We start from the raw sequence: 22,597 nt of genomic DNA, 5'->3' as shown, positions 1-22,597 counted from the left end.
GGGTAGCCTATCCCTCCTCCAGGGGATCTTCCTGACCCAGGAATTGAACTGGGGACTCCTGCACTGCAGGTGGATTCTTTTACGAATGAGCTATCAGGGAAGCCTGTTCAAGTCTCTCCTTCCAGCTAAAAAGCCAGGTTCAACATACAAGTTACAGATGGATTAAGTCAACAGAAAGTAGGCCATCTGAAAATCAAGTAATAAATTCCTGAATTTAGAGGTGTCCTAGAAAATCGTAAATAATTTAAAATCTACCTCAGTTTGTACTGTGTTACCAGGTAATTGTGTATTATTTGGCTGAAGCATTAAGCACTGACTTTAAAAAACATTAATTAATTTATTTTAATTGGAGACTAATTACTTTATAATATTGTAGTGGTTTTGCCACACATTGACATGAATCAGCCATGGGTGTACATGTGTCCCCCATCCTGAACCCCCCTCCCAGCTCCCTCCCCATCCCATCCCTCAGGGTCATCCCAAGGCACTGGCCCTGAGCACCCTGTCTATGCACTGAACCTGGTGTGGCGATCTATTTCACACATGGTAATATACGTAAAACACTCACTTTTGGTTGTAAAGCTCCTGGTGTGATAAGATGTGAAAAGTTCACCCAGATCAGCTTCCTCCCACCTTATTCTTTATCCTTAAGTCTCATGAAATTTGCATTTTCTGATTCTTGCTACATTTTTATAGTCAACAAGCTGTTGGGCTGTCTAGATTAGTGTTTCAGTGTTGTTAACTATAGGAAAATTTGTTATAATGCAGTTTCTTTAATGACATATTAAATTATATCCTCCAGAATATAACTACACGTAAAAGCTTATATGTGAAACAACAATGTGCGTGTGCTTAACATTACTGACTTGCACACTTAATGGTTAAGATGGCAAATTTTATGTTATGTATATTTTACAACAGTTGAGAAAAAAAAGTTTATTGTAAACCTGCTCACCAATACCCATTGGATAAAGGGAGTCCTCTGCATCTTAATGTTGTGCTATGATTTTAGTTTAATCAAATAGTGTTTTTTGGGGGGGATCCCTAGTGATCTGACCTTATAGAATTACTGAATGGCTCAGAATATGATGACCTATGGCAAAACAAAACACAGTGAAACCAAGCTTTGGCCAAGCACTGGTGACAAATTCAGACCCATGTGACACTGAAGCAAAATTTTCAAAGTAATCAAGCGCTGAAAACCACTTTAACGTCTTCAAAAAAAAAAAAAGCTTGCTTTCCATGATTCATTTAGTTTACAATCACATAATGAATCTAAAAAGATTTGAAATAGCTGAAAGGAAAAGGAAAAGGATTGTTTCTGACAGCTCAGTTACTAGGTAGAAATGGCACCCTGGAACTTAATTTTTAAAGTGGGTAAAAATGAGATAAGGAACAGATTTAAATTTAACTGCTGCTAAGCATCTGCTTCCAGCTTCCCTCCGTTACGGACTGCTCTTATCTGCGTTCATTCCATGCACAGAAATACACGGGGTGGGAACTATAGCTCCTGCCCAGAACGGCCTGTGAGCGGTGGGAGGAGTTACACGACTTCCTCCAGGGATGAGGAACACGCTCGGAGGCTCAGCCTGAGTCATGCAGAGTGCTGTCACACCCTTTCCTTGCAGAGGACCCGGGCGAGCTTCCTTCCACAGCACAGAGGAACCCCGTCCCACAGAGAGAACCAGGGTGCCGGCACATGGAGCCCAGGTGAAGGCCCACCCCTGATCTCACACAACTGAGAGCGGGCTGGCATCAGGATGAGAGCCATCCTCTTTGCAGCCGTGGGAGCACTGCTTCTGTCCCCTGCTTCCTGTCAAAGCGGTAAGCTCTTTGCTTATGCTGTTGGGTGGGATTGCTACTTTGTGTCCCAAGAGTCAACCGAATCTAATCTCTTCTACATTTCACACAAACTGCACCCCCAAAGGCAGAGTGGAATCTTAGTTATTAAAAGGGGGACTCATGGACGTGAAGAGATGTAGTTTGTTCACTATTCCTATCTTGTCCAAGACTGTTCTCAGCTCGTATTTAAAAATTTGTTCCACGGTCAAGACAGGAGAGCTCTACAATTAAATCAAGAATCAATTTTCTTTAAAAGTTTTTTGTTTTTCTAAGCATTTCCCCTGATATCGCAAAGAATAACATTTTTAAAAAGCGATTAAAAAAATCCCACGTTAATAGTTCCTGGTAAGTCACAAATGAGAAAAACAAGAATATTCCCTGAAAGACAGAGTGGTTGGTCTGCTTTCAATAATCACGGATGCTAATGAATTAGCATTTCCCAAAAGAAGTATGTGTTTTCTGTTTCACTCAGTACAATGTTAGCCTGTAACTTCCTGCTTGCTCTAAATCGACCTGGGACAGGGGTATCCACAACCTCCTTACTGTCGGGGTTCAATTCTCTGGCGAACATTTTAGGAGCCAGAGAGCTGATGGGAGTAAATGGCAGTGAATAGGGAAGATAAAAGTTATACCAAAAAACTCCACGGCTCTATAAAGGAATGCTGCCGACACTGATAACTGGAATCACTGAGGTGGTCTGAGGACAGGGTTGAGAGAATCAGTGGAGAGCAGTTGCTCGTGTGCGAGTTAGAGGTGAGTGAGTGCTCCTTCTGGGAGTGGATGAACCAAAATCAAGCAGAAGAGCAAAGAAGTTTGCAAGGGTGGTTCCTTCAAGGTGCTGGTGGGGTTTGCTGGACGTGAAAAGGGGGGAATTTAAAGGCTGACAAAGTAAGGAGATCATGAGGTAGGGGAGATAAATTAGGATTTGAGATGAACATATGTACATTATATATAAAACTGGTAAACAGCAAGCAACAAGGACCTGTTGTATAGCACAAGCAACTATACTCAGTATCTTATAATAACCTCAAGGGAAAAGAATTGGAAAGATAATATATATATTACACATCTGATATGCATAAAACTGAATCACTTTGCTATACACCTGAGACTAACACAACACTGTATACTAACTATATTTCAGTTTAAAAGTTTTATAAAAAAAAAATAAAAGGAGGCAAAGTGAAAGGGAGTGAATTTGCTTTCATCAGTATGGGTTGGGGAGAAATGGGGAGGAAGACCCCCCCACTCCCCCCCTCCCCCGTTTAGTGGCTGAAGTCTCCTCCTTGTGGCTCAGTCCCTCTCCAAAACCTTTGCTCAGGTTGAAACACATTTCAGGGACATCACGTCAGATGAACCTGTATAAAACACTCAAATACATGAAAAAAAAATACGCACACATAATTTAACAAGCATTCGTTCTTAAGGAAAACCAGGCTGGAAGGAGTAAAAGACTTCTTCGAGCTGGATCGGAGCCAGAATTCTCATGCACATGGAATCGAGGCTTGTTGACAGAGTCACTGTTCAGCAGGTTTTCAGGCATGCTGTCTTGCTCAATCACTGGAATTCTCGAAAACAGACAAACATGGGGTTCCAACGGCTCTCTTACCAGATCTTGAAGGGATGTAACTCGTACACCATGTTTTCAGCCTGCATTTCCCAGCTCTGTGCCTGCCTGAAAAGGCCCTTCTCTTCGGGTGATGTCAGATGCGAGAATTTTCCAAAAGGCCCAAGTGAGCAGAAGGATTTGAGTGGCACTCAGCGTGCCTCCTAAGTTCACCTCTACACAAAGGCACCGAAGAAAGCCACTTCCCCAATTTTCCTTCCCTTTGATCTTCCTTCCCTTACAAGGACACCCTCTGCTTACGCCCCGAATTCAGTTTCTGTGATCTCAAGGTTATGAGGGAGACTTCAATTTCACTCGAGGGTGAACTGGTAGGGATTAAAGCCGGAAGAGAAATCGGCTTTGAAGGAGAGACAGGGTGCTAAACACTAACTAACCTCCAGGATTCAACATGTAGGAATTCAGAGCTCATGTGAAAAGAGGTAACTGTCAGAGTAAGGCATTTTAAATCGCTCTAAGTATTAGGTTTATATTCAGCATAAAAGCCCGTCTTAAGGTAACATTAGAAATGTGAGAAAATCTACTTTCTCTACACGTCAAGGATTAATTTATGGAAAATTACATAATGAAAAGCAGGTTTGAGTGTTAAGGTTTACTTTGTTTTTAAAACTGCTCTCTCAAGAATTAAGATTATTAGTATTAAGGTGCCATCTAAGTGACAAATATTTGTAGTACATAATTTGCTTTAATACTCTTTCTTTTCTTCATTTCCAACTTCTTGAATCATCAATTTCCTCTTCTGATTTTCCTTCCTTTGTCTCCTCCCCTCTTGAAATCTGGCATTCTCCCTCAAGGCTGCCTTTGGATTATTTCTTCTCATGTCTCTCCCTATAGTACATTCAAGCACAAAATCAAAGTACTGTCGCTACCCAGACTAAAAGGCCCATACTTTGCATGTGGGCTCCTGAAATTTTGGATTCCACATTTAAGTCTAACCTGTCATGGCACATTCTCATTCTAATATTGCACCAGCAATTCAAACTCAGGAATATTCAAAACTGAGATCTTAGCTTCGCCCTGGGTTGCACCCTCAGCCCCCCTGCCTTGCACCATGCTCCATTTGCCTCTCCTCCAATGTTGTCCAGAATACAAACCTCCCAGTCAGTTTTGCTTCCTGCTCCCCTTGCACCATCTCCAGATGCTAAGTCGCTTTGAGCCTTCATTACCGAGTCTCATGTGTCATCTTCACCTCCCCACTGCTGTTACTCCAGCCCTGTAACCCACCAACTTGAGCTGAAACGATTACAGTAGCCTCCAAATCTAGACAGCATATTAAAAAGCAAAGACATCACTTTGCCAGCAAAGGTCCCTATAGTCAAGGCTATGGTTTTTCTAGTAGTCATGAACAGATGTGAGAGTTGGACCACGAAGAAGGCTTAGTGCTGAGAAACTGATGCTTTTTTTTTTTTAATTTATTTTTTTTTTTGAAACTGATGCTTTTGAACTCTGGTGCTGGAGGAGACTCTCAGGGCTTCCCAGGTGGCACTAGTGGTAAAGAGCCCATCTGCCAATGCAGGAGACATAAGAGACGTGGGTTCGAGCCCTGGGTTGGGAAGATCCCTGGAGGAGGGCATGCCAACCTACTCAAGTATTCTTGCCTGGAGAATCCCAGGGACAGAGAAGCCTGGTGGGCTACCGTCTATAGGGACACAGAGAGTCCGACGTGACTGAAGCAACTGGGTATGCATGTATGCAGAAGACTCTTGAGAGTCCCTTGGACTGCAAGGAGATCAAACCATTCAATCTTAAAAGAAACCAACCCTGGACATTCACTGGAGGAATTGATGCTGAAGCTGAAGCGCCAATCCTCTGCTCACCCGACACAAAGAGCTGACTCACTGGAAAAGACCCTGATGCTGGGCAGGACTGAAGGCAGGAGAAGAGGGCGGCAGAGGATTGAGAGATGGTTAGACAGCATCACTCACTCAGCGGACATGAATCAGAGCAAACTCGGGGAGACAGTGAAGGACAGAAGGGCCTGGTGTGTTGCAGTCCGTGGTGTCGCAGAGAGTCAGATACGATTAGCGACTGAACAACAACAAAGCCTCAAAATCAGATCCCTTTGCCTCTCATTTCATATCCGCTTAGCCTTTTCTCTACACTGTCATCAAAGTGACCTTGAACACAAGTCAAATCATGGTTATATTAGTTTTCTACTACTACTGTAACAAATTTCCACTAAATTAAAACACGGGATTTATTGTATTTCTGAAGGTCACAAGTACTGAAATCAAGGTGTCAGCAGGGAGGCTCCAACAGAGGACCTGTCCTCTTGCTATAGTCGCTCTCTCGAAGCACACGCATTCCTTGGCTCATGGCTCTTTCTCCAACCTTCAAAGCTGGCAGCAGAGCCTTTTCCAGGATCTCCAACTTTGGCCCTCTTGCTTCTCCCTTTTATAAGGAGTCTTATGATTACCATCTGGCCCACTGGCCAATCCAGGGTACTCATTCCATCTCAAAATCCTGAAGCACATCCACAAAAGTCCCTTTTGCCACAGAAAGTAACATACTTGCAGGTTCCAGGCATTAGCGCATGGAATCTTCGGGGAGCCATTATGCTGTCTACCTCAGTGGTCATCCCTCTGTCCACAATTTTGTCTGCATACAACCTCGGCATCTGTGAATGGGCATGTGATTTCTTAAGACAGTTTAGGGGCCCTTCAGAGATTTGGCTGTAACCTACTCTTTCAGCTTCACCTGTCAGATGTCCCTTATTTGCATAAGAATGTGTTTTTGTCCATTTTCTCCAATAGTGTGAGAATTGAAGACAGGAATGGTATTGATGTAAAACTGTGCTTCATTGGCATATAAACATGCAATAAACATTTGCTAGATCAACTTATCTGATATTCCTAGATCCCACATCAGCCTACACAATGCCCATGGCCATTCATCACCTACCAGATTCTTATTCTTCTATTAAATTGCACCTCTTTATGTATCTTGCTTCATCTTTGTTCATGTTCATCTTTTCCTTGACATTTTGCTCCAACACCTAAATCTATTAAATACTGTCTGAATGCCTATACAGTTTATAATCAATATGACATTAGCCTATAATGGTTTAAAGTGCTGTTTTTGTTTCCTCTTATAGTATTATAATTCCTTACATACAAAGAGTTGTCATCTAGTTTGGGTTCCTGCATGGGTTAACATGCTGCTGGGGCATATGATATACATTAAATGCTTTCCTGTTGATTACCTGATTTATAATGACTGTTTAAAATAAAAAGGATCCTAAATTCTACCATTACAGAAATTATGTGGCATAAGAAATCTAGTTTTATTGTCTCCTGAACAATAGATATCCCTCAGTGATCAATCATATGTTAATAGTTCTTTTCAATTACAGGCATGGAATATGATGCAGACATTGTGGCAAAGTCAATCTTACCTGTTAAGAGTTTCCGTGGAGCTCCCCAAAATGCTTTTGAAAAGTTCCCCCTTTCTGCCATAGAAGGCTGGACAGGTACCACCAAAACTGTAAAAATCAAGTGCCCTGAAGAACTTGATTCAAATCTCCATGTGAATAATGCTACCATGGGGTACCTGAGCAGCCCTTTAAGTACCAAGTTGATACCTGCCATCTACATTCTGGTGTTTGCAGTAGGCATGCCGGCCAATGCGGTGACCCTGTGGCTGCTCTTCTTTAGGACCAGAACCATCCGTATGACCGTCTTCTACACCAACCTGGCCATTGCAGACTTGCTCTTCTGTGTTACACTCCCCTTTAGAATAGTTTACCATCTCAATGGAAACAACTGGGTATTTGGTGAGGTCGTGTGCCGGGCCACCACGGTCATCTTCTATGGCAACATGTACTGCTCCATTCTGCTCCTCGCCTGCATCAGCATCAACCGCTACCTAGCCATTGTCCATCCCTTCACCTACCGGGGACTGCCCAAGCGCACCTATGCCTTGCTAACATGCGGACTGGTGTGGACAACGGTTTTCTTATACATGCTGCCATTTTTCATTCTGAAGCAGGAGTACTATCTTGTCCAGCAAGACATCACCACCTGCCTTGATGTCCACAATACATGTGAGTCCTCGTCGTCCTTCCAGCTCTACTACTTCATCTGCCTGGCATTCTTTGGATTCTTAATTCCATTTCTGGTCATTATCTACTGCTACACAGCCATCATTTGGACGCTTAATGCAAAAGATCGTAGGTGGCTGTGGTACATTAAGGCGAGTCTCTTCACTCTTGTGATTTTTACCGTTTGCTTTGCTCCAAGCAATATCATCCTTATAATTCACCATGCGAACTACTACTACAGCGACGCCGATGCCTTATACTTTGTCTATCTCATAGCTTTGTGCCTCGGCAGCTTGAATAGTTGCCTAGACCCATTCCTTTATTTTCTCATGTCGAAAATCACAGATCACTCCACCGCTTACCTTACAATGGTGAAATCATCTTAGAGAGCAAGGAACGCTATTTGTAAAAAGATACATTCTTGAGGTAACATATGCATAGCGCTCTATTCTCCAGCTCCATTTTTGAGCTCTTAAAACACAATGCTTCAAAATAAAGCATTACATATGCCTTAACTTTTTTTTAAAAAAAAGTGTCAATGCAGGAGAAAAGATATCTCTACTCTACGGCAACTGACACATCCGCCTGACTGGTACTTCAAGCTCTTGAAAGATCTGCCTTCCCTACTTCTAAGAGATTTCTACTCTAGATGACTTGAAGGTTGAGGATGGAACAGAGGGTAAGGGTGCAGCGGGGGTGGTTAAGACCTCTGTTTTTAGTATCTGGCGTCATTTTTAATCCTTCTGCCTCCCCAGCAGACTCTGTGTGTACAGAATCTCTCAGTACATCTGTCATCCAGGCCCACCTCTGCCTTCTAACCATCCTCCTCTCTCAGCCTGTCCTCCACTTCTCAGGCCACTGCTAGATTTGCTGTTCTTTAGTCACTAAGTCATGTCTGACTCTTTCGTGACCTCATGACCTGTAGCCTCCCACACTCCTCTGTCCACGGAATTTCCCAGGCAAGAATACTGGAGTGAGTCGCCATGATTAATCTTCCCCAAATGCCAGTTTGAATATATCACTCAAATCTCCCAGTTCAGAAGCCTCCATTGACCATTCACTGCTTTGGAGTAAATTATAAAGATTCAGATTAGCATTCAGGACTGACACTAATTTTATCTACCAAAAAACGCATGGGATGTAAGCAAGGCTGAGCTTCTCCCTCTGCTGTAATCTACACGTCTCCTCATTCTGCCCCTGCCCCTCACTGGAAAGCTATTTCTAATAGGTTTGCCTTAATTCTTTCCATCTCTCGAAGTCCTCAAAGAGCCACTCTTCCCTGACTCTCTAACCAGAAGTTCATTTTCCTCATCGGAACCATCAAAAACCTTCTTTTTGTATTTTTATTATGGAACTTTAGAGACCTCACTTGCATACAAACGCTAGTTCCATAAGCACTTACTTAGCACCATGTGCAGCACAGAAGAGGCTTGTCGTCTCCCTTCTTTAAGTTTCTAGCAACAATGCGAGGCCCCAGGTCGCCCCAGGGTCTGTGGGGCAAGGCTCCGTGCTTTGCACATCAGGTGGCTGAATGAATGAAACAATAAAATCTCAAGGCACCTAAACAGCATGAAAGCCAATTAAATTCATACTGAGAAGGCAAGGTATTCCATACGACAAGGGCATATTATTTCTGGTTGGCCACTTCAAAAAAGAAAAAGAAAGCCAAGAATATATATTCAAGAGGTCATTTATAAGTTTAAAATAATGGCTCCATTCTTTTTGTCCTTAAACATAGGTTTTATGGGAAAATGATATTTTGTGATAATCGTTCCCTCAGTTTGGAGATCAGACAGAAGGTGATTATTAGTGGTTAAGGGCATAAAGGATTGTGAGATGAATTTTCAAATCTGTAAGAATGTGCGTTGACCGTACACTTTGTAGTGCCCATCAAAACAATAAAAGACATTTTAAATGCCAATTTGTGAGTGTGCAGAGTTTCCTATTTCATTGGACTTAGACGACAAAAAATACAAAAATGCACACAAAGAACATTTACAGTATCTGTGTGGTTACATGAGTAAAACTAAGGTGAACATTAAAGCAAGCAAAAATAAACTAATATAATTTTCAAGATGACAAAAACCCCAATGGAAGGAATTGCTTTCTGCAAATTGCTTTCTGCAAACTGCAAAATAGTGAACTGTAATACAGGTTTACCTACAGAAAAAAAATTCAACACTATTCACTAGTTAAAAGCATACTTAACTTTTATGCAGTAAACATATATACACGAAAAGAGAACTTTTGGGGTGTATAATTCATATGCCTCCCAAAATTTGCAAGAAACGGCTTCAACTTAAAAATAACTGACAATTCAATGCCTCCAGTGACTAGACCTAAAAGTGTGCTCTCTGCAAACATATGCCAGGCCCACTTCCCAGCCTTTCCCTCAAGAAATGGAAGGAATCTGGTGCGTATGCAAGGTTATACCTGAAATACCGTTATCGAGGACCAAGAACTCTCATCAATTTACATCACTGCCCTCAATCTTTGATAAAACTGAGCATTCTACTAAGACATCATCCATTTTGACTCTTAATGGCTATATACTTTGGCACAAGCTGTACTTCATACTGACAACACCAGTAATGTAATTTTCCTCTATTATTTTCCAAGGCCAGACTTTCAGAAAGTAAGGCACAGAAACAGCCCCAGAAACACAACTGAAAATTTACAGGTATCAAAACAGCAGAGTTTCAAAGACAAAGAGAGACTCCCACTAAATAACAGAAGCAGGTTTTTGTTTTTTTTTTCCGGGGAAAGAGAATGCGCTGAGAAAACAACGTGTCAAAATGAAGCAGCAGAGAAAGAGAAATGCGTTTAAAGATGGCAACTTGACCAAATCAGATTCATCACTTGGGGCTGTAGTGTTTCATAATCTCTTGTGCTCAATCACTGCAGTCTGACTCTTTGTGACCCTGTGGACTGTAGCCCGTGAGGCTCTATTGTTCGGATTCTCCCGACACGAATACTAGAGTAGGTTGTCATTTCCTCCTCCAGGGGATTTCCTGACCCAGGGATTGAACATGGGTCTCCTGCATTGCAGACAGATTCTTGACTGTCTGAGCTACCAGCAAAGCCCTTTAATCTCTCAGTTAATGGCAATATATTGTAGTTCAAGCCTCTAATTTTATAGGTCAATGGTGGTTTAATGCCGGGCTCTAGCTCAAGATTCCTAGGCTAATTACACTATTAGAGCACTGCTTTCACACTTAGGAGGGCTTCCCTGGTAGCTCAGCTGGTAGAGAATCTGCCTGCAATGCAGGAGTCCCCGGTTCGATTCCTGGGTTGGGAAGGTCCCCTGGAGAAGGGATAGGCTACCCACTCCAGTATTCTTGGGCTTCCCTTGAGGCTCAGCTGGTAAAGAATCCGTCTATGATGCAGAAGACCTGGGTTCGATCCCTGGGTTGGGAAGATCCCCTGGAGAAGGGAAAGGCTATCCACTCCAGTATTCTGGCCTGGAGAATTCCATGGCCTGTATAGTCCATGGGGTTGCAAAGAGTCAGACTTGACTGAGCGACGTTCACTTCACACTTAGGAGGAGACCCCACAGGGAGGCGGCGCACAGACACCAGGGAGGCTTCTGAGTGTTTTGAAGAGGTGCTGTGGAATTGCACCTTGACCTGAAGTCCTGAGACTGGGGTGCTTAGGTGCGGACATCCACTGCTTGCCTATAATGGTTTATGGAGTCAGTCTCACCTCAAGGACAACCCCCATGTGGTTGTCAGTAGAGAAACCCAGGTCTACCTCTGTTTTGTATGCAGAAGATCCTGATTTGTGACTGGAGCAGGCCTTGCGTCTAGTAAAGGCCTTGTGATGAAGACATCAACTCACTACCCGCTGATCTGCATGGCAGCTAGAGGTGCCCACAGCAATACCAGCTACATTTCATAAACCCTTCTTTGGGGTGACATGCTCCATGTCAAATGCTATACACTTATACATACATACATTATAATCAATGGAATTATGTGTTCATAGGGAATTATGTGTTAATGTATATTATTCATTTACTACATTATGTAATCATTTAAGCCTCACCATAATCCTATAAGGTAGGTACTATAATTTTAATTTTACACATGTGAAAACCAAAGCATAAAGAATTTTAGTGACTTGAGTAAAATCCCTAGCTAATCGGTGGCAAAGCCAAGATCGAAATGGTTCCTGTCGGTCTCCAAAACTAATAACTCTAGCTTCCAATGATGTGTCACGTGCTACGGCCACAGCTACATCGGTAAGGACAGCAGGGGGCAGCCTGATCCTCCTCGCTGACGGGGTCTGCTCTCCCCGCTGGGATGTGGGGACACAAGGCCTAGCTTGAGTCTCACTCTCCCTACTTTTTTTTTGGCACAGGTAAGCTTTTTTTTGGGGTGACGTGCTCCATGTCAAATGCTATACACTTATACATACACATACTATAAAAAACAGAAATTCAATAAAAGTGAAAAAAAAATAAAACAATGCAAATCCTAATCACTCCATGCTACTAAACTGCCTCACTAGAGCTGAAGAAAAATATTCCCCAAGGTAGAGCCTTCTGTCCTCCGAGACTTCCCTGGGATGGCACAGCCTTCCCCTCCGTGCTTTATGGATGCCTCACGTAACTCACCTTCATCTGATCCTCACAGCCACTGTTAGGGGTGGTGATAATGACACTTAATTCACAGGGCTGTTATGACTTATTCTGAGGACTGTATTAGGTAATATACATAAAGTACCCACTATCATAGCTGGCAAACAGCAGGTGCTCAATAAATGTTTGTCACAGTCAAAAATGTTCTTCCTGTTCCAGATGAGGCAGTTTGGGTTGTAAACAAGATGGCCACTCCTTTGGGGTTGGATTTGCACCTGGGGACACAGCAGCCACAAGTGGCTAAGTCTCAGGGAGCACCAGGAAACAGCTCTTCCTGTCCACTCAGTTCTTCCCAGGGTGGCCAGCATCTACGGGATATCCCACAACCACAGTATGAGCTCTGAGGCCAGGTGAAACCCTCCGCCCTGCAGTGGGACCTGGCCAGGTCAGTTTCCTCCTGTGCCTAGAAAAACCCAAGCTGGTGCCCACACAGCCCTGCCATTGCCTGCTTGCATCATCCAGCTCCCACCCATCGAACCAACTCATCCTTACCCTTCGGGAACTGCTCCTGATCTACCTCCATACCAGCCTATCTTAGGATTCCAGTCCACACAACTCCAACCATCTCTGAGTCACTCTGAGCATTCCTCGTTTTGTGACTTGGCCACCATACTCACCTCCACTGCTACTGATTTTATGTGGGAATGCCCTCTGTCTCAGGAAGTTTCTAAGCCTCTTGAGGACAAGGACAGACCATTCGAACAGTATCGTGTGTTCCTTTGATTCCCCCCTTCCCCTCTCTCCCCAAACTGGTCTGTAAATTTAAAAGAAACATACCTATTATCTAAACAGAGTTGAAATTACATATATATATATATATATGTATATATATATATATATAGAGAGAGAGAGAGAGTCTTTTTTGAATTCTTTTCCATTATAGGTTATTACGAGACATTGAACACAGTTCCCCAGGCTATAAAGTAGGTCCTTTGGGATTAAAATATGCACACTATTATATAAAAAATAGACAACTAACAATAAATAAATAAAAAAAACACACCTACTAAGACTTACCATGTATTTCTGTGTCTTAGCCTGGTATAAAACATCCTGGTAGTGCTGGGCAAAGTCAGGATCCACATTTTTAATCTTAGCAGTAGGTAATAGCAGGCTATCTAAAGTTTTCAAAGGATCCCCTTCATCAATGGCTTCATTGATGTATCCCACAGCTACAACTCCTAGAAAATGAAGAAAAAGAATTCCTTTTAAGTCACAGTACATCATAAGTTTTCTTGAATCACCTATAGCAAAGATCGAGGTAGAAAGGGGGGCTGGGGAGAACACACATACACACAAACTGCAAGAGCTAATAAACAACTACAGCTAAGGCTTACATAGGCTTCCCTGGGAGCTCAGCAGGTAGAGAATCTGCCTGCAATGCAGGAGACCCCAGTTTGATTCCTAGGTCGGGAAGATCCCCTGGAGAAGGGACAGGCTACCCACTCCAGTATTCTTGGGCCTCCCTGGTGGCTCAGATGGTAAAGAATCCGCCTGCAATGTGGGAGACCTGGGTTCGATCCCTGGGTTGAGAAGAACCCCTGAAGCAGGGCGTGCAACACACTACAGTCTTCTGGCCTGGAGAATCCCAAGGCCAGTGGTGACTCACACAGAGTTGGACATGACTGAGCAACCAAACACAGCACACAAGGCTTACACAGTAGGTCAAGGTACCGAAGTCAGTTATATCTTTCTACAGTTGCAATGTGCAATCTGAAAACGAAATTAAGGAAAAATTCCACAATAGATTCCAATTACAAACACATGACAAAGAGAATAATAAACACTTAGGAATAAATTTAACAAAACTAGGATGAGACATATTTACTGAAAATTATGAAAGACCATTGAAAAAAAGATGACCTAAACAAAGGGAAAAATTATCCCACGTTCACGGATCAAAAGACTTAATACTACACTAAGATGGCAGTGCTCTTCAAATAGATCTACAGATTCAATGCAACCCCTATCAAAATTCCAGCTGCCTTTTTTTAAACAGAAATTCACCAGCTGATTCTAAAAGTCATATGAACATGCAAGGGGTCAAGAAATAACCAATGTAATGCTGGGGGAAAAAAACCAGATTAGGAGGACTTTCTAATTTCAAATTTACTACAAAGGTACAGTTAATACTGCATGGTACTGATATAAACATAAATCCATAGGTTAATGGAATAGACTTTAGAGTTCAGAAATAAATCTTTACATCTATAGTCAAGTGATATCTGACCAAGACAATGCAACAGGTAAGTAAGTCTTCATAACAAATGGACACAGACAACGGAATGTCCTCTGCATAAGAATGAAGTTGGACTCCCTTCATTGCATCACACACAAAAATTAACTCAATACGGAATACAGACCTAAACATAAAAACTTAAACTATAAATTTTTAATCTCTTAGAAGAAAAGTAAGAGTAAATCTTTGTGGCCTCGTGTTAGGCAATACTTTTGACCTATAAACACCGAAAACATAAACAAAAAAGGAACAAAGGGATGTTGTAAAAATTAAACCTTTAAGAGGTACACGCTATTATGTATAAAATAAGCCATAAGGATATACTGTACAACACAGGCCATGTAGCCAGTCTTCTAAAGTAACTATAAAAGGAATGTAACCTCTAAAAATTGTGAATCAATATATTAAACATCTGTAACATGTAATGTGTGCATCAACAATAAACATCTGTAACTTATATAATTTGTATGTCAACTATAATTCAATAAAAAATAGCTAAACCTGTTATGCTTCCAAGGACACCATCAAAGAAAGTGAATAATCTACAGAATAGGAGTAAATACCTACAAGTTCTGTATCTGATAAGAAACCTTAGGTACTTGATACACAAGAATATCAAATAAATAAAGAATTTTTATAACTCAACAATAAAAAAGAAAACCCAATTTAAAAGACATAAAGGACTTGATCAGATATTTCTTTAAAGGAAATATACAAATGGAAAATAAGCACATGAAAAGGTGGTCAATATCACTAGTTATTAGGAAAATGCAAATGCAAATCACAACAAAATACCACTTTATAACCACTAGGATGGCTATATTGAAAAAGACAAACAACAACAAGTGTTCTGAGGATGGGGTGAAACTGGCGGTGGGAATGGAAAATGGCAGTCACCTCGGTAAACAGGCAGTTCTTTAACATATTGAACATACAGCTTCCATATGATCCAGTAGTTCCACTGCTAGGTATCAAGGGAACTGAAACCTCATGGCCATACAAAAGCTTACACATGAGTGTTTATAGAAGCAGTGTTTACAAGAGCTAAAAAGTAGAAACAACCCAAATACCCATCAACTGATAACTGGATTAACAAAATGCATACCCATAGAATAGAATGTTACTTGACCTAGAAAGTAATATGAAGTATAATGATACATGATACAACACAGATGGACCTTGAAAACCTTATGCTAAAAGAAAGAAGCCAGACACAAAAGGCCCCATATTCCATGATTCTCTTTATATGAAATACCTAGAATAGGAAAATCCATAGAAACAAAGTAATTGGTTGCTGCCGGGGGATGGCAGGATAAGGAAAAGGGAGTGACTGCTAATGGGTACAAAGTTTCTTTCTGAGGTGATGAAAATGTTCTGAATTTAGATACTAATGATGTTTGCACAATTTTTTAAATGTATGAAACCACCACAAAAACACAATAAAACGGGAAATTTTATGGTATATGAATTACATCCCAATAAAGGTGCTGTAAAAACAGGAGATAATGTTGGCCCATGGAACTTGTTAATTCAGTATCAACACAGTTTCTCTAGATTTGAATAAAAAGAGAAAGGAAGTAATATGAAAAATAAAACAGGAGATAACTGGATATATAAGTAGCAGCAGAGATGCTCATTTCTAATGTAAGCCTCACTTAGATAATAATGCCAAGTACTGCTGCTTGACGGAATCAGAGAATGCCAGGGCTAGAAGAATTTACTGTAAAGATGTACAGAAAAGAAAACAGAATTGCAAAGAGATTTGGATATGCATTCTATTATCTGGTTTACTCTACTACACCACTTTGTAAAGAACACCGAAGAGACAGTTCAAAACCAAACAATTCCCTGCAGTGTTAGCAGAGTGACTTTCAAGGTTAATATAGTCCAGTTCTGTCCAATGAATGTTCTGCGATGGTGAAAATGTTCTGGGCCATCCAATATGGTAGCCATTAGCCACACATAGCTAATGAGCACTTAAAATGTGGCCAGTATAACTGAAGAATTAAATTTTAAATTTTATTTACTGTTAATTAGTTAAAATAACCACATGTAGCCGACAAGTGTAGGTAGGCTCCATAGAAATTACCAAAGTCATGCATGTTTGGGGAAATTTTTAAGGTTCAAGTATGGCTAAGCAACATCATAAATTCTCTAATACCATCTGGGAAAATAACATCTGGAGCCCTTTGGATGTACCAAAGGGTTTAAATATCTACCAATTTAAACTTCTACTATCTCTACTATACACAGGATCTTAGGACAGAGACTGTAAGGTCCAGAAATGAAAAGCACAGAAGCCACGTCATGCAGTTGGAAAAGTATTTGAAAGTCTAGCAAAAGGGACCTATTTGGAGGCCGCTTCTCAATACTATGTTATTCTTAAAAATAAACTATAAATCAGTCATAAGATACTATAGTGTATGTATGCATGGGTATATTATTCATGAATATACATACACAAAAGTACACATGGACATGTACATACCTTCACATACTAACAGGGGGCCTCTGCTTCCCAGGTGAGTGCTCATGGACAAGAATTACTAAAGAAACTAAACATTAACAAGCAGTAAGCTTAGAAAGTAAACATACTTAAAGTCAAACATTATCTCATTCTGTCAGTTATTTTTCAACAAAAGCAGTCAGAAGCTACTCTATATGATATGCTATGAAACAGAATATATCATTTTAATTTTTAAGAAGCATCTTCATCTTGACATTCAAATTAAGGTACATTGTTTAGCTAAGTTATCTCCTGAATAAAATACCCCATAAAGACCATTGTTAAAAATGAAAAAATCTATAGGAGGAAAGGGACTTTCTAAAATGCCTAGAAATTATTCCAGATTATAATACTCCAGTATGTTGGAAGCAGCAGCAAAAATACTTTTCTAATGTACAAGTTAGGTTATCTCAAAACATTGGAAGAACTTGGGAAAGGCCAAGTACCAGCCACATACAAGGCATTATCACTTCACCTGTAAAATTTATTAACTGGAGAGCATGGAACACTTATGTCATTCTCTCAACATCCCCTTGGGTCTACTGTTCTAAATATTTTTAAACATCCCACTCAAGAATGATCTTTACAGAACTACCTCTGAGAAAGAGAATGTGTGTACCTAATGGCCAATCACCTGGGAATGAGTGCCGTCCAGCTGACTTGATTGAAATTGCCTGCTTAAGTTTTTGGTGTGTTTATAGGACCACAAGCTGCTGATGTCATAGTCAATGACCTCACAGGGGCTGAAAACCTTCCCAGAAGTCCCTTGGGCACATCTGTATCACATCCTCTGTTCATACATAAAGAGAAAATCCCATTTGGGCAAATATTGTTGAGCCTTAACTCACGGCCCACTTATTTGAATCATCATATGATACTATAACATTCTAGTCCAACAAGAGGGTGGGCATTTCCTTAAAGATGTTGTCAGTATTTGAGACACTACCATCTCAGTGAGATAACTGACAAAGAATGGTACCTACCAAATTTAAAAAGCAAAAATTCACAGGAAGAAAACCTTGTCTAAGCTCTCTGGTCAAACTAATGCTCCACTAAGGTTCGACTGGGAAAAGTAAACTTTCCATTAAGAAATCAGCAGAGCATCCAAATCTGAGGAAATGCATTTAACAGCTTCTCCATTCAATTCAGCTTTCACATTTCCCATCAGCACCATACCTCATCCACACCACAATTTAGACACGGGATTAGACCCTGGAGTGTGTGGCAGGGGTGAGGTGGGGAGAGCAATGCACTTTCAAGATGTCCATGAAAACCTCTCAGCTCTTTCAGATGATTTAATTTCTATTATTTAATTTAATTTCTAATTACCTATTATGCAATTCAGGCCTGGCAACTGTATATTTAATTTAGATTTTAAAGCAATCACCTAAACAGATGATGTCCAACTCAATATTTCAAGTGTGCTAAGTCGTGTCTGACTCTTTGCAACCCCATGGACTGTAGCCCATCAGGTGCCCATGTCCATGGGACTCTCCAGGCAAGAACACTGGAGTGGGTTGCCATTTCCTTCTCCCAATACTTGAAGAACTTTAAGCAAAAATACCCCATTTTGACAAAACGACAAACCAAAACAGAGAGAAATTAAATCTTTTATATTAAGTCCCCTAGAACAATTAGTCTCTAGATGGCTAAACTAAGATCATGGCATCCTGTCCCATCACTTCATGGCATATTTGATGGGGAAAACATATCTATTGATGGGAAAACAGTGGAAACAGTGGCTGACTATTTTTCTGGGCTCCAAAATCACTGCAGAAGGTGACTGCAGCCACGAAATTAAAAGACGCTTACTCCTTGGAAGGAAAGTTATGACCAACCTAGACAGCATATTAAAAAGCAGAGACATTACTTTGTCAACAAATGTCTGTCTAGTCAAGGCTATGATTTTCCAGTAGTCATGTATGGCTGTGAGACTTGGACTATAAAGAAAGCTGAGCGCCGAAGAATTGATGCTTTTGAACTGTGGCGTTGGAGAAGACTCTTGAGAGTCCCTTGGACTGCAAGGAGATCCAACCAGTCCATCCTAAAGCAGATCAGTCCTGGGTGTTCATTGGAGGGACTGATGTTGAAGCTGAAACTCCAATACTTTGGCCACCTGATGCGGAGAGCTCACTCATTTGAAAAGACCCTAATGCTGGGAAAAATTCAGGGCAGGAGGAGAAGGGGACGACAGAGGATAAGATGGCTGGATGGCATCACTGACTCAATGGACGTGGGTTGGGGTGGACTCCGGGAGTTGGTGATGGACAGGGAGGCCTGGCGTGCTGCGATTCATGGGGTCGCAAAGAGTCAGACACGACTGAGCTACTGAATTGAACTTAATTGAGATGGCTACAAGAAGGTGATAATTGCTGTATGTTACGTCTCGTGGAGAATAACTTAATAGTACAGCTACTTAGATAAATGCCACACAGATCTAAAGCAATTTTGCTTTAAAGTATTCACCTGGGACTTGCCTGCTGGTGCAGTGGATGAGAATCGACCTGAAAGGGCAGGGGACGCAGGTGTGATCCTGGGTCCAGGGAGGTTCTGCTGCGGCTAGCAAGTGCATGCCGCAGCTACCAAGCCCAGGCACCCAGAGTCCGTGCTCTGCAACAAGAGGGGCTATCGCAATGAGAAACCCGGGCTGCTCGCCACAACTAGAGAAAGCCTGCATGCAGCAACAAAGAATCAGTGCAACCAAAAAAAAAAAAAAAAAAAAACCCAATAAAGTATCCACCTACAAGGAAATTACTGGCGGTCCAGTGGTGAGGACTCCACACTTTCATTGCTGAGGGCGCTGGTTAAATCCTTCATTGAAGAACTAAGATCCCACAAGCGGTGTGGTATGCCCCCGCCCAATTCACCCACAAAAGACCACTTTCTTTTAAAATTATATACATGTTACGGGTTTTCTTCTCCTGGTAAAAGCAAAGGCTCTATCTGATCATCTGGGACAAAAAATGGCAGGTCCCTGCTCCCTCCCCCTTGTCAGTGTCAAGAATGAGAATAAAACTACATTCATTCAGCACTGAGAATTGATACATCTTCACCTGTATTAACAGGACATACAGAAATCACAAAAGCAAACTTGGATTGCACATACTGTCACAAAGAATAGGGAAAATGTTAGAAAACAAAGATGCAACATAATTTTGTGCTTTGCCAACATTTGAGTGGCCTTAGCCAAAGCACCCAAACCATGACTGCACCCTGCAAGTGTGGAGCTAGGGGGCCAAGGAGGAAGGCAGGCGGCTGGGGGCCTGAGCTTTGCAACAGGACACACACACCAGTGCCATGCCCCACACCCTGACCCCCCACTGATGACGCTGAGCATCTGCTTCAAGTAGTGCTTTCCTCACAACTAACCCCAGCTCCCCAGCCAACAGGCCAGAAAAGAGCCAAGTGGGTGGAGTGTCAGCTGTCTGATGGCAGGATCCCCAAATGCAGAAAGGCAACAGAAAGTCCTGCAGTCACAAAAGGGGAAACAGATCTGCAGACAACTCTTGAAAAGGACAAAATGAAAACAAGTTCAGCAATCAGTCTAACAGTGGCATCTATGGTATACCATGTCCAGGCAGCACCCTTGGACCCTGCTTTCTATGAGAGGTCTAGAGTGAGAAGTTGTTTAGCAAAAAGTAAACCTGGCCTTGATATTGGGCACAGGGTTCATAGGAAGTCGTAAAGAAAGCAAAGAAAACTCTGCAAATGCAATTAACAAAGTCAAATGTTTTATCTCCAGTGACTGTAGTATAACAAAATGAGATACAGTATTAGAAGACCAGATCTAAGAGCTTAAACAAAACAAACTAGAACAAAACATTGTAAACTTTTTTATGTTTATAAAGAGTAAGCATAGAGCTTAAACATTTTTATCTTTTTTATACAATTTTTAAATGTTACTTTTCACTTACAGATATTACAAAATATTGGCTTTATTTCCCATGTTATAAGTACATTCTTAAGCCTATCTTATACCCAAGAGTTTATACTTCCCACTTGCCCCTCCCACCTTCCCTCTCCCCACTGGTAACCACTAGTTTGTTCCTCAGAGATCTGTGAACCTGCTTCTTTTTTGTCGCATTTGCTAGTTTGTTGTATTATTTAGATTCCACATATTAGTGATCTCAGACAGCATTGGCCTTTCTCTACATGACATTTCAGTTAGCATAACGCTCTTCTAGCCCATCCATATTGTTGCAAATGGCAAAATTTTACTCTTTTTTGTGGCTGAATAGTATTCCATCACACAGACACACACACACACAAACACTACATCTTCTTCATACATTCATCTGTTGATGGAGACATTTAGGTTGTAAAACCTTAGGAAAATAAACTAGGACAAAACATTTTGAGAGCTCCTAAGTTCTAGAAATACAGCAAATCACCATGATTTGAGATCATAAACAACAGTTAGACTGGGTTGTAATTTCTTCTTAGAGCAGGAATATGTGTCATATTTCAGAATAATACCCCAATGAAAGGTCAAAATAAAGCTGAGTGCTTAAAAAACTGAGTTCTTCAGAGCAGTCATTTCCCAAGTGTGCATGCGCTCAGTCATGTCCAACTCTGTGCGACCCTTTGGACTGTAGCCCACCAGGCTTCTCTGTCCTTGGGGTTTTCCAGGCAAGAATACTGGAGTGGGCTGCCCTTTCCTTCTCCAGGGGATTTTCCTGACCCAGGGATCAAACCTGCGGATTCTGTGTCTCCTGCATTGCGGGCAGATTCTCCACCTGCTGAGCCACCAGGGAAGCTCAAGTAAAAGGAAATTTTAAAAGTTAGCACTTGTATTTATGTATTGTATTCTACTCTTTTATGTCTTATGTTTGCTTTGTAATGTTTATAACACACTGGGATAGTAGTACAGAAATAACACTTATACATAAATACATACATACCTGTAAGAAGAATGTTTTCTCACAGGGCTCCACGAGCAAAAGATTGGCAGCCCTAACCTAGGGATCCGGGCTGTCCAGCTACCTCATTCTCCCACTCTAACTAGAGAAGGAAACTGCCATACTCACGGTCATTCTCTTCTTGAATTTCAATATTAACCATATCGATACAATTCTGAATTTCATTCCAGCTTAAGCTATCTTGCCCTTGGGATAAGGCTTCCAGTTTAATGCAGAGAAGTGCATTTGCATAACTGTAGAAGAGAAAGCAAGCACGATGCCTATCAGAGACAGTCATTCTTTGTTCATGTCACTCATCTTAAATCTGGCAAGCATCTTAAGTTTGACATGCACGGCCCAATGTGATGTTATAAAGTTAGACAGAGTAGAAATAAAATTGTCTTGTGCAGCTTTGTCAACATAAACCAAGCTCATTTAGACTAATGATGTTGTTTTTGTCCTTAAAATACTTCCAGGCACAAATGTTTTTTAATAAAAAGTTCCTCAAATTCCAATCTTGTATTTATCTCAAGCAAAGAAACCTCAACATCCTTAACTTTGTGAAGTTACTAGTTTTTTTTAGTAAGTATTTTCCTTCCCTTTTAATGTCTTGGTTCTGCTCAGACTCCAGATGACTATTATGATATAAAATTCAGAATTACCATGGCTTCTAATCTTTTCATCAAGGGTCCTTTTTTTTTTTCTCCTTCCTTTGACAAATCCAAGCCTTGAGAGCCACCCCCCCCACCTTTTTTTTTTTTTTTTTAACTGTAACCCTAACATAGCTGGGTTACCTTGTAGCCTAATACA

The 22,597-nt window shown here is 41.2% G+C and overlaps 2 protein-coding genes across 3 annotated transcripts in view; one reads left to right on the top strand and one right to left on the bottom strand.

The window, feature by feature from the left end:
* The window catches only part of IQGAP2 (IQ motif containing GTPase activating protein 2), a 299,140-nt gene that overhangs the window by 80,648 nt on the left and 195,895 nt on the right, over positions 1–22,597 (bottom strand). For both annotated transcript variants that reach the window (XM_043470700.1, XM_043470701.1), the window contains 2 exons: positions 21,917–22,041; positions 13,162–13,325 (listed from right to left, as the gene is read on the bottom strand). In XM_043470700.1, the coding sequence (XP_043326635.1) occupies positions 13,162–13,325; positions 21,917–22,041 (289 nt within the window). The remainder of the gene's footprint in view (positions 1–13,161; positions 13,326–21,916; positions 22,042–22,597) is intronic.
* Positions 1,571–9,426, top strand: F2RL2 (coagulation factor II thrombin receptor like 2). The gene is made up of 2 exons (XM_043470702.1): positions 1,571–1,824; positions 6,819–9,426. The coding sequence occupies exons 1-2, from the start codon at positions 1,761–1,763 to the stop codon at positions 7,889–7,891; spliced, it is 1,137 nt and encodes a 378-aa protein (XP_043326637.1). The 5' UTR covers positions 1,571–1,760; the 3' UTR covers positions 7,892–9,426.

Source organism: Cervus canadensis, chromosome 6 (genome assembly GCF_019320065.1).
Source record: "Cervus canadensis isolate Bull #8, Minnesota chromosome 6, ASM1932006v1, whole genome shotgun sequence".
NCBI lineage: Eukaryota > Metazoa > Chordata > Mammalia > Artiodactyla > Cervidae > Cervus > Cervus canadensis.
This window is presented reverse-complemented; position numbering and strand designations above follow the sequence as displayed.

Coding starts and splice junctions, on each gene's coding strand:
- F2RL2 (XM_043470702.1), top strand. CDS start 1,761: ATGAGAGCCATCCTCTTTGCAGCCGTGGGAGCACTGCTTCTGTCCCCT. Junction 1,825..6,818: donor CCCTGCTTCCTGTCAAAGCG/GTAAGCTCTTTG, acceptor TTTCAATTACAG/GCATGGAATATGATGCAGAC.